We start from the raw sequence: 14,640 nt of genomic DNA, 5'->3' as shown, positions 1-14,640 counted from the left end.
TCTAGTCCCCTTATTACAAATAACTAAAAATTCTAAAAATTTAAACTAAAAAGAAGCTATTTTTAAGTAAAAATACATAAAAAAAACATATTTAAACGTTCAACTTAATATTTTATATTTTTTTAATAATATTTTTTTCATGACCATTTCTAACATTTCTAACTGATATGACAAGATACTTATACCTAAAATTATTGAAAAAGTATAAATTTTTATTACTTTTTCAAATTGATCCAGAAAACTGTAGTTTTATGATAAAATAATATCTAAGTTCATGTGGAATTGGTCTTTAAGATATTTTTTATTAATAAAATAATTTTGTAAAACTTAATAATAAAATACAGTGAAATTAAAATAATATTTAATTTCTTTGGAAACTTAATTATCGTTTACTCTTTCTTAAATAAATCAAATTTTATTATAGTCATTGTGGACCAAAGGCATAACTGTAGATTGACGATCCAAATGCTCTTCCAATAGTTGCTAATCTCTCTCAAAGCAGACACACACCATTTTCATATTTAATCTTTATGAAAAAAATTAAAATCCGTCTATTTATTCTTCACAGGTTATATGTGAACAAAAGATAGAGAACAATTTAATATTTGTTAATCAGCAAGAACCTATTAAAATTTGTCCCTGTCTCTGTTTGATACAGTATATGATTTGGAACAATCTAAGCATGGAATAGCAGAATTATTAATGGGTCTGAAATGAGAATCGGAATAGTGTAGCATATGGATATACCAGAAACAATAGAGTTCCGTGATTTGGTTTTCTTTCTATTATTATTGTTTTTGAAACATTTTAATGTGTAGAAAGCATATAGCATCGGTGAGGTTGGAAATTTCAAAATAAAATGAGTCCGAATGGTGATAGATGGCAGTGCTGGGAAGTGTGGCACGTAGCTGCATATTATATATTATTATATTAAACAAACTTTCTCAAACTTTAATTTCTCTTTCTCTATCATTTGCCCACATGTAAGTCTTAGTCTTCCCACGTAAACCCCCCCACCGCGTTTAACACGCTTCGCTGGTCCTACACTACAAGCACCCCAACAACGGTAACCAAGGACAACACTTTCTTTATATCAATCCATTTCATCACTTCTTTCTACACCTCTCTTCCTTCTCTCTCTCCTCTCTCTCTCTGCAACATGGAGCTTCGGATTAGTGTTTTTTGTCTCTTGTCGTTTCTTTTCAGTCTCCTCTCGGGGTCTCAGGCATACACCTTCAACGTTGGTGGAAAAGATGGGTGGCTTTTGTACCCTTCTGAGAATTACAATCACTGGGCTGAAAGGATGAGGTTCCAAGTCAGTGACACTCTTGGTCAGTTCATTTTCATTCTAAAGCTTTCCAGTTTTTTTTCTGCCTTCTGAATGAATGCTTTTAACTTGTATGTTTTTTCCTGTTCATAGTTTTTAAGTACAAGAAGGGATCGGACTCGGTTTTGGTGGTGAACAAAGAGGATTATGAGAAATGTAACAAGAAGAACCCGATCAAGAAGTTTGAGGATGGTGCCTCCCAGTTTCAGTTTGATCGTTCGGGTCCCTTTTATTTCATCAGTGGAAAAGATTATAATTGTGAGAAGGGTCAGAAACTTATTATTGTGGTGTTGGCTGTGAGAGAGCCTCCTCCATATTCTCCTCCAAAAGCTCCTTATCCACCTCATCAAACTCCTCCCCCTGTTTATACTCCTCCAGAAGCACCTTCACCTCCTACTAATCTTCCCTTTCCTCCCAAAGCTCAACCACCCTATGCTCCCATACCTCCCAACACACCTTCTCCCACTTATGCTCCTTCCCCTAATAACCATCCACCCCATGCTCCTCTACCTCCAAACACCCCTTCCCCTCATCATCAACCACCCTTTGTTCCAATAACCCCATCACCCTTTTCTCAGTCACCTTATGTGCCTCCACAACCCAATACTCCTTCTCCTACTTCCCAGCCTCCTTACACCCCATCACCTCCAAACACTCCTTCCCCAATATCTCAGCCTCCTTACATCCCATCACCTCCAAACACCACTCCTTCCCCAATATCCCAGCCACCTTACATTTCCACACCACCATCCACCACTCCTTCCCCAATATCCCAGCCACCTTCTTACATTTCCACACCACCATCCACCACTCCTTCTCCCATTTCCCAACCTCCCTACATTCCGTCACCTCCAAACACTCCTTCCCCAACATCTCAATCACCCTACCCCTATGCCCCAACTCCAAATTCCAATTCCCCTGTCACCCAACCTCCATCATCTTCATCCCCACCTTCCCCACCTTCCCTATCACCCTATCCATCCACCATCCCTCCATCATACCCACCTTCCCCCTTCGCTCCGGCTACTACACCGTCGCCACCATTGTCGTCTCCTCCTTCAGAATCAACACCGGCAGCAACAAGCCCGTCTTCATCGTCTTCGCCGGGATCGTCCTCAAACGAAACGACGCCGTCCCGGCCAAACGGCGCGTCATCTATGTCGAAATCGCGTTTCGGAGTGTACTCACTAACCATTCTGGTCGGTGCTGCTCTTAGTACCATTCTTGGTTAGAAAACCAAACATGCTATTAGTATTATTTTTTGTTTTTGGAATTTGAAATTTTATTTTATTATTGTTGTTATTTGAACATATGAGAGACATCCGTTATTAATTTTATATAGTATAATAAAATGTGTGTATGTATGGTTACCAATGTAGTTTAGTTACTTTGCCAACTTTTGTTGTTGCTCCAGCTTCCATAGTTTTTTTTATTTGAAAAATCTTTTAAAGTAAATATATATAATCTAACAATCAAAAAAAAATTCTGAAATCAAAAGTTAAAGTTTGTTAAAGGTTTAATGTTAAAAATCCTGATTCACTAAAACTATCAATTTACAAGGTATAACTGTTCAAATCTTATCAACGGTTTAATGAGATATTAAGTTTTAAGTTTTAATTATTTAATATTTATTAACAATTTTAATATCAAATTATACTTTTAATCTCAAATCATTTTAACACGTTTGAGCTTTAACTCGAAATCTAATTTCAACTCAATTTTTAAATAAATATAAAGTAAATTTGTCAGTTGCCTTACCTTTTGTGTGTGTGTGTTTTTTTTATAGAATTGCTAAAAAAACTATGAAAAAAAGTAGAGAAAATATAACTTGTATTCATGATGTTTGATTTACAAATTAAAGATATCAACATGAACCTATGCTACCAGACATTCGTGTTTTCGACTAAAACTCCATATGCAATTAAACCATAAAAAAGTTGAGATATTAAAAAGAGAAAAACTTAATTCTGATTTGTGAAAATCAATTCTGCTTACCACTATCTCACTAGTACTCTTTCATCGAAAAAAAAAATGAGAATGATTTTCAAAAAATTAGAGAAAAGTAAACGAAAATTAAAATAATAATAATGACATTATAAAATGTATAAATGAATGACTACATAATTAAAACACTAATTTGTACACTTAATATAACTTAAAAATTTAATATTTATTACTTTCTAAAATTATCTTTACTAATTAGCTAAAAATATTAAATGTTATTAACATATTCATATTGTATTCTTTTTATACTTAAATCGTATTTAATAACTTCTTAATTAATATGTTTAAGATATATGTCCTTCTCTTCCACGTAATTTCGTCGTCATCGTCCACTTTTATAAAGTTGCAAAATATTAGAACAATGATTATTATAATGTAAACAAAGCAATGCATTGCACGATGTTTGGCATTACTAAAAAATAATAAATGGCGTTTGTGGATGACGCTGGTCCCTGTGGAGGACCATTCCAAAGCATGCCACTTTAAGAACTAGCTTTTATGGACGTGGCAAAATTTGACAAGTTAATAATATTTTATTAATTTTAAAATAGTTCATTTTTAGCTCTCCTTCATTGCTTTTTAATTTAACTTTACCGAGGTATTTTTTTTTATCGAGATGTTAAATCATATTTATGGTTTAGATAAAACTATATAGTTATATGTGAGAAGTCTCACACGTCTAATAATATATGTTATAAATTTTATAGAAAAATTCAATTAACTAATTTGAATTACATGTCATATTTATTATTATTGAAAAAATCATAACTAATTCTTTATAATTTTTAATCTTAGACTATGATGAATATTTATTCTTTTATTTCTCTTTATGTTATTATTTTTCTTTACTTGCATTTCTCTTTTTCACAAGTTCCAATGAAAGGAAAATTTTTTCCTACAAAGATAAGATAATTAATTTTTATCATATTTTCAAGATAGCTTACCATCTTCAACTTTTAAGGTTGGACTTCATAGTTATAGCTTTTTAAGAGAGATATAATTTTAAGACTTTGGAATGACCATTATTAAATATATTTAATGGATCAATTATCAAGATTCATTGGTTATTATCCATTAAATTAACAGAGATTTCCAACTAACTATTTATATTTAAGTGACTTAATTTTTTCTATTTTAGTGAATCTATTTTCATATAAAAAAAAACAATTTGAGTATCATGTGTGAAACTCGATTATCTTGTTTATAAAATAATCAAATCTCGCTGTTATAGCTCCTAATATATTAAACCAGGAAACACTTTCTTCTTTTCCATTTGATTAAAATCATCAAGTCTTTTAAAAAAAATCTTCGTTACATATATGTTTTTTCATCAAGTATATTGGTATCAAAGCCAATATTATTTGGTTATTTTCTTTCCAAAAGCATGTATTAAATATTATTTTTTTCTAAACCCTTTTAAGCTTTTTAGAAAATGACAAAGAAATGGTTATGACTAAATAACTTTTATATTATCTCTTAATTTAGAATTTTAAAATATTGTTTTAAAGATTTCTCTCATTCTTAAGAATAAACAAGTGTTACGAGATTCATCATCATAATAAGATTTTCATAAATTATTTATCCATAATGAAAATAATTTTGGTTGTATTTTCTCTTTAGTACTATTAAAATGATACATCACATAGATTTTTGTAACTTTTTTTCTTTAAATACAATGTAAGGTTAGTAATAGGTCATATAGAAGTTAAATATTTTTGTTGAATTATAATTTATGTTATTGTTATGCTATTATGTTATTATTTTCATTTATAAATAAACAACTCTATGTGTGTATTTTACACAAGATATTTATCCTGTTTTTTTTAATATGGTATTTAGAGGTAAGTTAATATTTTTGCCTTCTTGATGAACTCACTGCTCACTAGAGTTGTTTTCACTATCGTCTTTGTTCTGCCACAACATTGTCGCATCGATAGGATCACCACGTCATTCTTGTTATGAACTTGACTTTGTCTTGTAGGTCGAAGTCCATTTGAATTTTAGAGTTTTTTCTTTTGTCTCTAATCTTCATTTATAGTCTCTTCTAATGCTTCATCTCAAACATCTATTGTTTACCTACTTCATCTAGTACTCCTTCATTTGATACATTAAGACAATCTCTTTTAGTGCATGTTATCTAATTAATGGTATCTCATCTTCATTTTTAGAGAATAAAATTTCTTATTATATTCTATTTTCTCATGAACTTCTTCATCCCTAACCACTTAAAGTTTTTGGGTCTACATGTTTTGTTCACAGTTTTTGTCATGGTCTTGATAAATTATCTGCTACATCACACAAATGTGTCCTTTTAGGGTTCATTAGATCTAAAAAGGGATATAAATGTTTCTCACCCTCTCTTAACCGCTATTTCATTTCTGCAGATGTCACCTTCATCGAGTCTTTTTTGCATTTTAAGTATTTATCTTCTCCACATGTGTGTTCATCTGACCAAGTACATATTCCAATGTTCTTTGGTCCTTTTGTTGTGTCTAGTGTACTTAAAGATTCTCCTTCTCCACCACCTCTTCAAGTTTACAGTTGTTATCACACTTCTTATCGTCCACTAAATGACTCTCTTCCAGTGCCAACTCCTTCGCCCCTCTGTCTCCAATAGTTGAACCTAATCTCCTAATTATCATCCATAAAGTTATAAGTTCTACCCATAATCACTCTCCACATTATACTACTTTAAGCTACCATCGACTATCTCAAACTCTTTATACTTGCCTTAGCTCATCCTGGTTGGCATCAAACAATGATTGATGAAAAAGTGTTCTTCAGACTAGTGGAACTTGGGAACTTGTTCCTTTACCTTATGGGAAATCTATTATTGGTTGCATATGGGTTTTTGCTATCAAAGTTGGTCCTAATGGTACTATTGATTGTCTCAAAGCTTATCTTGTGGCTAAAGGTTATACACAATTTTTTTGTTTGGACTATGGTGATACATTTTTCTCTAGTGGCAAAGATGGTTTTCTGTTAGTTTATTCATAGCCATGAAAGCTTTTCAAAGATGACCTCTTTATCAACTTGATTTCAAAAATGTTTTTCGTAATGGGGATTTGCAGAAAGAAACTTATATAAAGCAACATCTTGGTTTTGTTGCTTAAGGGGAGTCTTCTGGATTGGTATGTTATCTTCACAAAACTTTATATGGCCTCAAGCACTCGCATAGGGTCTGGTTTGGAAAGTTTAGTAATGTTGTTCAACAATTTGGTATGACAAGTAGTGATGTAGATCATTAATTGTTTTAGTGTTACTCAAGTGTTGGTGTATCTATCTAGTAGTACATGTTGATAATATTGTTCTTACAAGCAGTGATCACCATGATATCTCTCAAATAAAACAACATATGGATCCTAATGTCAAACTCCTACCTAGTCACGGGGAGCCTCTCTCAGATCCTGTGAAGTAGAAAATACTAGTTGAAAAATTGAACCATTTTATTGTTACTCCTCCTGATATTTCATTTGGAGTTAGTGTGATGAGTCAATTCTTTTTAATTTCCCATGTGTTGATCATTGGAATGCAGTCATTTATATATTGAAGTACATTAAAGATTCTTCTAGAAAATTCTTGTTATATGGTCACAATAATCATACTAGAGTTGTATGTTATTCAGATGTTGATTGGGCAAGATTTTTATTTGGTAGAAGATCAACTTTCGAATATTGTGTTTCTATTTGTGATAATTTGATTTCTTGGAAGATCAAGAAACAAAATGTTGTGACAAGATCTAGTGCTGAAGCAAAATATAAAGTTATGACTTCAGCTACTTGTGAGTTTATTTGGCTTAAATAGTTACTTAAACAATTGTAATTTGGAGAGATCACTCAGATGACACTCATATGTGATAATCAAGTTACTCTTCATATTAGCTCAAATTTCTTCTTTTATAAAAAGATCAAGCATATTGAGATTGATTTTCATTTCATTCGAGATATCAGAAGACATTAAGATTGTGTTTGTTAATTCGAATGATTAGTTAGTACATATTTTCACCAGATCTTTACGGAAACATATACTTAATTATATTTTTCATTCTTTTCATCGATTGAAATTTCAAATAAAAAAACAAAAAAACGTAAAAGTCTCCCTACATTAATTGGGACAAAAATACACTTCTTTTATACACTTTATTTCTATTATCGGGAAAAATTATTAAAATAATGAAAAATTAAATTACTGAATTAGAAATCGAAATTACATTATTTAATAAATTTTGTGTAAATATTGTTCAAGAAAATAAATAAATACTTCTCTTAAGAGAGATTTTTAGTTTTAAGAATTTCAAAATATTAAAAATGATGTTATCGTATTCAAATTTTAAAAATACATTTTTTTTTCTCTTATCTCTTAATTAGAATACCTCGTTTATAAGATAAACAAAAATCGAAAATTCATGGGTACATTGTCCTTCACTTTGGGAACATTTAGTCAATAACTTTTAATTGTACCATAATTTATCATGAGATAAAAATCTTTACGATTTTAAGATATGCATTTCAATGAAATACACGTCACCATAGTTTAATCCAATGCTTAATAGACTCACGAGTGTAGTTAAAAAGGAAAAAGGGAAAAGCAAGTTCACGAGGGCATATATGAATATATGATATGAGCATAGCATTGTCCTTTATAATAAATGTCACCCATAACGGTTAGATCAATGATTTTTTTTATTATGCATGCACAAAAGGTTTGTAAAAGATAAACTTTTCATCAATCTTAAAGAATAAAATAAATAAGAGTTCAATAAGATGATATTGTATTTATATTGGCATTTAGTTATAAGTTACTACTGGTATAAATTTTAAGGTAATTATTATAAGACTCAATTAATTTATTAATATTTGTAACTAACCAGTGTAAAATTATCTTTATTTTTAGTACTCTATATTTTTTTCTTCTGAAAATACCATAATAAAAAATCTTGAATATACCGTGTAATCATGATTGATCTTATGAAATATAATAAACATACTAAATGTAATAATTTCATTTATTTATTTCATTTGTTTGTAGCAAAGTATATTTTAGAAATTTAAATATGAAATTTAACAAAATTAAATATGCTTTTACTATTTAGAAAATTATAAATTTTTAATTTTGGTTCCTATAATTTTTTCTTTTGAGTCGGTTTTTTAATTAAAGTAAGTAACTATTTGATTTTGAAAATTCTTTATTATTTTTTTTTCTTTTAGATTTTTTCATGAATCTTGGTGGGTTGAGAAAAGTGATAATCTTAACTATAAAATTTGTATTGAATTTTTGTTATATTTGAATAATTTGTTGTTTCTAGATTTTAAGTGATTCTTCTCTTTTAGCTAGAACTTACTTGGAAGCATGGAATTATAAGTAATGAAAATTATCCTTAGAGATATTTTGATAATGAATTTGAAACATGATTTAGTTTAGTTGTGAGAATTTAGTAAAATAATTGTTTTGTTACAATTTCATATTTAGATTTTGAAGTAGAATTCAAATGCATGTTAAATTGAAGATTTCTTTGTTAATTGACTTTAAAGTTAAAGTGAATTCTTTTGTTGTGTTTGGAATAAGAATTGTTATCTTGAGTTTAAGTTGGGTGCAATTGTGAGTTTTGAGTTAATGGGTGTTTGATCTATAACACCCTGAACTCATTACTTGTGTTAAGATGTTGATAGAGTGGTTAAATTGTGCATGTTAAGGTATGAAGTTTCTTAAATTGGTTTTTAAATATAGTTCAAAGGAGTAAAGTTAGTTCCCATAGTTTTCAGGTATTAGTGTGAGTTTAGGTTTAGTATTCAATGTGGATGGAGATTATATTAAATTTGAATGATCAAGGTTGAATTGAAATCAGTAGAGTATGGTAACTAAGCAAATTATAGTTGTGATGACCATTTTAATTTCTTTAAAAGTTGAACTTTTTATAATGATTTTGAGTAAAATTTTGGAAACAGTTTGGTCCGTTTGGTCCTATTGAATACAATTGAGTTTTTGATATTTTCACTCAAGCAAAAATAGAGTACAAACTCAACCTTTGCTCTTGGTCCTATTTCGCTTAAGTGAATGATTTTTCACTCAAACAATTTTTTTTTCTTAATTTATGTTTATGTTAATTGATTGAATATGAATGTTAAATATAAATGTAAATATAATATATAATTGTACATTGAATTGATTTATGGTGTTGTTTAAATGAATTATGTTGTATACAAAAAATGTTGTTGAGAATGATGAGAAATGTATGAATTTAGGGTCACACATCTGAGATGATTTGTGAACCATTGTTTGAATTTTTGTATTAAGCAAGAAATTATGTTGTTACATTCATTGATAGTCCAAGTCGTGTAAACTAAAACATCAAGTGATGGAGGACCATCCCACCCCCAAAATCTTTAGGCCAGAAGAGAACAATTGTTTAATAGAAGATTTTCTTTCTAAAAGTCTTGTAAATTTGTAGAGTAATTAGAAATTTCTATTTCTATCTTTAAAATTCTATATTACACTTTTTGGGCCCTTAGAGCTTGAAGGGAAATCTACTTGACATACACATAGGCGCCACTTGGACACCTACAAGAAGCCCTTCCCTTCCTTTTTCCAAAGCGACTCTTCCTTGTCCTTCATGATGACTTAGGCACCTCATGCTTGCCTTCATCTCCTCCTTATGCCACTTGTCACATCTTGAATGGAGAGCTTTGGGATACATATATTGCCACATGGCAACCCATGAATGAATAGTTTTTAGGTGTCACATATCACTCCATGAATGAAGAGTTTTTTGTTCCATTAGTCAATTTTGGCTTTATAAATAAAGAGTTCTTCTATTATAAACATAAGACTTGATTTGATTAATAAATTTATGCCTATATGGTTTCTCTCAAGTCTCATTTTTCTTTTGCTCTCATTCTTAAGTTTAAAAGCCTTAGAAAATTAGATAGAAGATTGGCCTAACCTCCTTCCTAGCACCATTCTCATAATTCACACCCAAACTCATTCATTTCTTACCATTTTTATTCAATTATTTCTTTTTCATCCATTCTCCACATTCAAACCATCTTCAACCGAAGAACTTATGGAAGGAGTAAGGAACTCCATCCACAAGTGGTAAGAAGTTGGAGGGAAGTTTATTGTATCGTCAAAACACCTTTTATGAGTTTTGGATATGCCTATACCTTAAACTTACCTTGATTCATATAGTCTCACTACAAGAAAAAAAAAGGTTTTAATGGAGGTTATTTAGCGAAGTTTAAATAATCCAATGAATTGATTTAATTAACTGAGATTTAATTGATTTCAAGGTTTATATTTAAAATCTCAAAAAAATAACGGATGTTTTTTTAACATTTGTTAAATTTCAAAGATTTATTGTTGAACTTCAAGAAAACACTCCATTATTTTCGAACTTCAATAAATAAATATAACTAAATCTATTTATAAATAAATAATGGAAAACTATATAGTTTTAATATATTTATAAATTTTATAACTAAATTCTCTAAAATTTTGAAAATGTAACTTTACATTACAAATAAGTTTTCTAAAGTTTCAAATATTTATTTTAAAAATTCAGCAAAATAATCTTGGATAATAAGTATTTTAACAGTATTTGCATATTTCTTATGATTTATGGTATTTGGTTTATATAATTCCTAGTTTTTTTTGTTACGAACTCATACTTCAAAAAATTTGACTTATTTTGTTTTAGCTTTTGATGTATGTATATTTTATCTGTAATGTTAGTTTTAGTTATAATTGTCAATATATAATTCTCATAATTTTGAAATATTTTAGATTAAGACCTTTATTTTAAAATTCATCCAATAATTAATTCACTGTGAAATTGAGAATTGATAAAGTTAATTTCTCCTCACAATATGTTCTTACAGACTTTGAAGCCCTCGTAGCCAAGAACACACATGACTTTGAAGTCAACATCTAACAAATAATGCAATTATTTATGATATATAAAGAAGTGATAAACATTAGTTGTTGTCGAGCTAGGTAACAGTGGCTTGTGACATGAGTTGGGGTAGTAAGGTGATCGAAGAAGCAATATTGGGGTAAGAAGAAGATAATGCTTTATTTAGTGTTTCTTGTCCTTAGATATAATAAACATAAGTGTGACTGAATTGTGATTCCTTGTTAGGATTGTCGTTGGCGATCATTAAGCCTGTGCCGGAGAGTAGTGTGTCTACGATGGAAGAGAGAAGTTAGAAGGACCGTTAGAGATCACTACAAGAAAATAACTATTTAGTCACCGAATTTAGCGACCGAAAATAAGTAGTTGCAATTTACGACCGAAATAGCCACCAAATACCTTCAGTGTCAAATCTGCGACCGAAACAGTGACCGAATGAATTGTAATGATGTTAGTTAGTTTTGCGACCGAATCAGCGACCGAACATGAGAGTCACAAAACCATCGGTCGCTAAAGTGGTGGCTGTTTTGAATAAATTGGGAAAAATATATCTGCGACCAAATTAGCGACCGAATATGTTTATTTTTTAGCCACTGATTTTCTTTCGGTCGCTAAATATAATTGCTTATTTTCTGCCACCGAATTAGCCACCCAATATGTTTATATTTTAGCCACCGATTTTCTTTTGGTCGCTAAAAGTAATTGTTTATTTCTGCCACCGAATCAGCTACCAAATATGTTTATATTTTAGCCACCGATTTTCTTTTGGTCGCTAAATGTAACGGTTTATTTTTTCTACCGAATCAGCCACCAAATATGTTTATTTTTTAGTCACCGATTTTTTTTGGTGGCTAAATATAAATGTGTCTTTTACTAATACTAATACTAATAATAATAATAATAATAAAAAAAAAAGAAAAAGAAAAAGGAAATGGCCATTCTTGTTCTTCCTCACTCACCCTCACTGCAACTCGAATTTCAACCGTCAAAAGGACTCAGAATGTTGCAGGCAAAGCCGCTGCTCAGCGCCTCGCTCAGGTCATGGCTTCTTAGACTGCCGCCAACGACGATGACGATGAACGCCAACAATTTAGGTTTTCGCTACATTGCTCCCCCACCTCTCTCTCTCTTTCTAGGGCCTCTGCATCGCGAACGAGAATGACGCAAATCTGTGACACACTCTCATATTCTTACACACTTCCCGCAGTTTTTCACATACTTATAAAGTTTCGTGGTTTTTATACACACAGTAGTTGTTTGCTCTTCATCTCCATATATTCTAATCTTCATCTCTCAATCGAAGCTCAATCATCTCAATCGAAGCTCTTATTTGGTATTCGTTTTCAATTTGCCCCGATTTGGTTTCTTAAAATTGCTTTTCATTTTCCCCATTTTTCATGCCCTAGATCTCCGATCTCCATTTTCTGAATTGTTGTGCATTTTTTTGATGTTTAATCGGAATGAAAGAGTTTTAGTGGAAGTAGATCTAGAACTAGCCAATGTTCTTTGAGTATAAAAGATCACAGCGTGTGATTGATTGTGCTTTATTTTCTAATTTTTGTAAGTTTATTTTTTACCTCGTGTTTTGCAGACTATACCAGTTAATCCCAAACCTGTCTTGAATAATTTGACCAGGAAGCCTGTAATTGTGAAACTCAAGTGGAGAATGGAGTACAAGGGTATGATGATTTGTTATGGATCATTTTCTCTATTGTTATTTCATTTCTAAATGCTTCCTTGCAGTTTCCTAAGGTGGTCAAATACTGCATGGATTTCATTTTGTTGATTGTCTTCACTGGTTTTTTTTTTCTTCAGGTTATTTGGTTTCTATTAATTCGTATATGAACTTGCAGGTATTCAAGTTAAATTCTAAAGTGTTTGTTCTTGTATAATAATTATATTTTCAACATCTTGGTTTAGTTAATATATATTTTTTTTAATTTTAATTTTAGTTTCTCGTATATTTTTAGTTATTATTATCTAGTGTTGCTTTGGTTTTGTAATATAACTATAACTAAAGTATCACAAACTTTACCAGCGACAATAGTTTTGGGATCGTATGCTCCTATAATTGATAAGGAATGACATAGATAATAGTTGAAGCTTTATTTCATGTTTAGTTTTCTTAATAATAATGAATTTTTTTATAGACATTGGTGTGTTAGCTTTAATTGGATTGTCTAAACCTTGCATTTAGAAGCAAGTTTACTCTGCCACCATTCTTTGCTTCTGATTCCATTCACATTATTTAATCTATGACTATTATAAACTATATTGAATATGAACATTGCTGCCAAGTGACATTTTCTCTGCTTACACCTTTCAATTGCATCATCTGGGTTTTCTTACCAACTATTTCCCATTATAGCTTCATAGGTTAAACCTAATACAATTACTCTCATGCTTTCCTGATTCACTTCAATTTTGCTACCTGGGTTCTTTTTTTTTATTTTTAATTTCTTTGTTGTAGTTGTAGATTTAGACCCTTGTCAATATTAAATTGTTCTTCCAGCAGAGACAACTAAAGGTAAGGCTAATTTCCATGTAATGGTTATTTTCAACAATAATGTTTTTTTTCTTCTAGATGTAGTTTTGATTGCTCTCATTTCATTTTGAAGCATGTATAGGTTTTGCATCCCTATTGCACGACACCCCTCATTCAATAAGTTTATATTCTGCTTTAACATTGGCTTGGTAATTGCTTCACACACATTTCCCCTTCCATCCTACTGAGGCCATGCTTCATATTACATGATCTGCAGACCTTATTTTCTGTAGTTCTAGATCTCAAACCTGCTGGTCCATGCCATGGGGGAGCAACAGTACCCCCTTAGGCTAGTTTCATCCTCCCAGCTACTATGACTCTATTCATGTATATAATTCTGCATGTGCCAAATTCTATAATATGCATTACTATTCTTTTATTGTTGCATTTTAAGATTGTAATGAATTTTTAACCTACCCTAGAATGTTAATAGGGTAATTGTTGCTTCAATTTTTACCTTGGGGTGTCCAGACAAATGGTTCTAATTAAATAGCATGATTTAAAACAAGTTTCATGCATGGTCACTATAAAATCCACATATTATTTTATTTGTCACTGGTTCACATTCTTTTTCTGGTAGAGAGTGCCTATTGATCGACCATGCTTTCTGTTTTTGGTAGGGATTGCCTACTTATTGATCCTAAAGAGCATCCTATGATCCTTGTAGAGCCTTCTTCAAACTCTCAATAGCAGAGAGAAATGTATTCTTATTATAATTTATTGTCTAGAATTATGAGCTCATCTTAAAGTGTCAGTTCGTATATTTTGGATTTTATTATTGCAGGACAACAAAGCTTATGTTTGAGAAGTACAAGGCACCTGCATTATTTTTGTTGAAGAATGTTGTTAGTGTGAGGC

At 30.8% G+C, this 14,640-nt stretch overlaps 1 protein-coding gene across 1 annotated transcript; it reads left to right on the top strand.

Annotated features, from left to right (window-relative positions):
- Positions 1-853: 853 nt before the first annotated feature.
- On the top strand, positions 854-2,723 carry LOC137835180 (early nodulin-like protein 1). The gene is made up of 2 exons (XM_068643554.1): positions 854-1,331; positions 1,421-2,723. The coding sequence occupies exons 1-2, from the start codon at positions 1,160-1,162 to the stop codon at positions 2,557-2,559; spliced, it is 1,311 nt and encodes a 436-aa protein (XP_068499655.1). The 5' UTR covers positions 854-1,159; the 3' UTR covers positions 2,560-2,723.
- Positions 2,724-14,640: the final 11,917 nt, after the last annotated feature.

The sequence above is a fragment of the Phaseolus vulgaris genome, chromosome 5 (genome assembly GCF_000499845.2).
Source record: "Phaseolus vulgaris cultivar G19833 chromosome 5, P. vulgaris v2.0, whole genome shotgun sequence".
Classification (NCBI taxonomy): domain Eukaryota; kingdom Viridiplantae; phylum Streptophyta; class Magnoliopsida; order Fabales; family Fabaceae; genus Phaseolus; species Phaseolus vulgaris.
The sequence above is the reverse complement of the archived record's forward strand: the minus strand, read 5'-3'. Positions and strand labels throughout refer to the sequence as shown.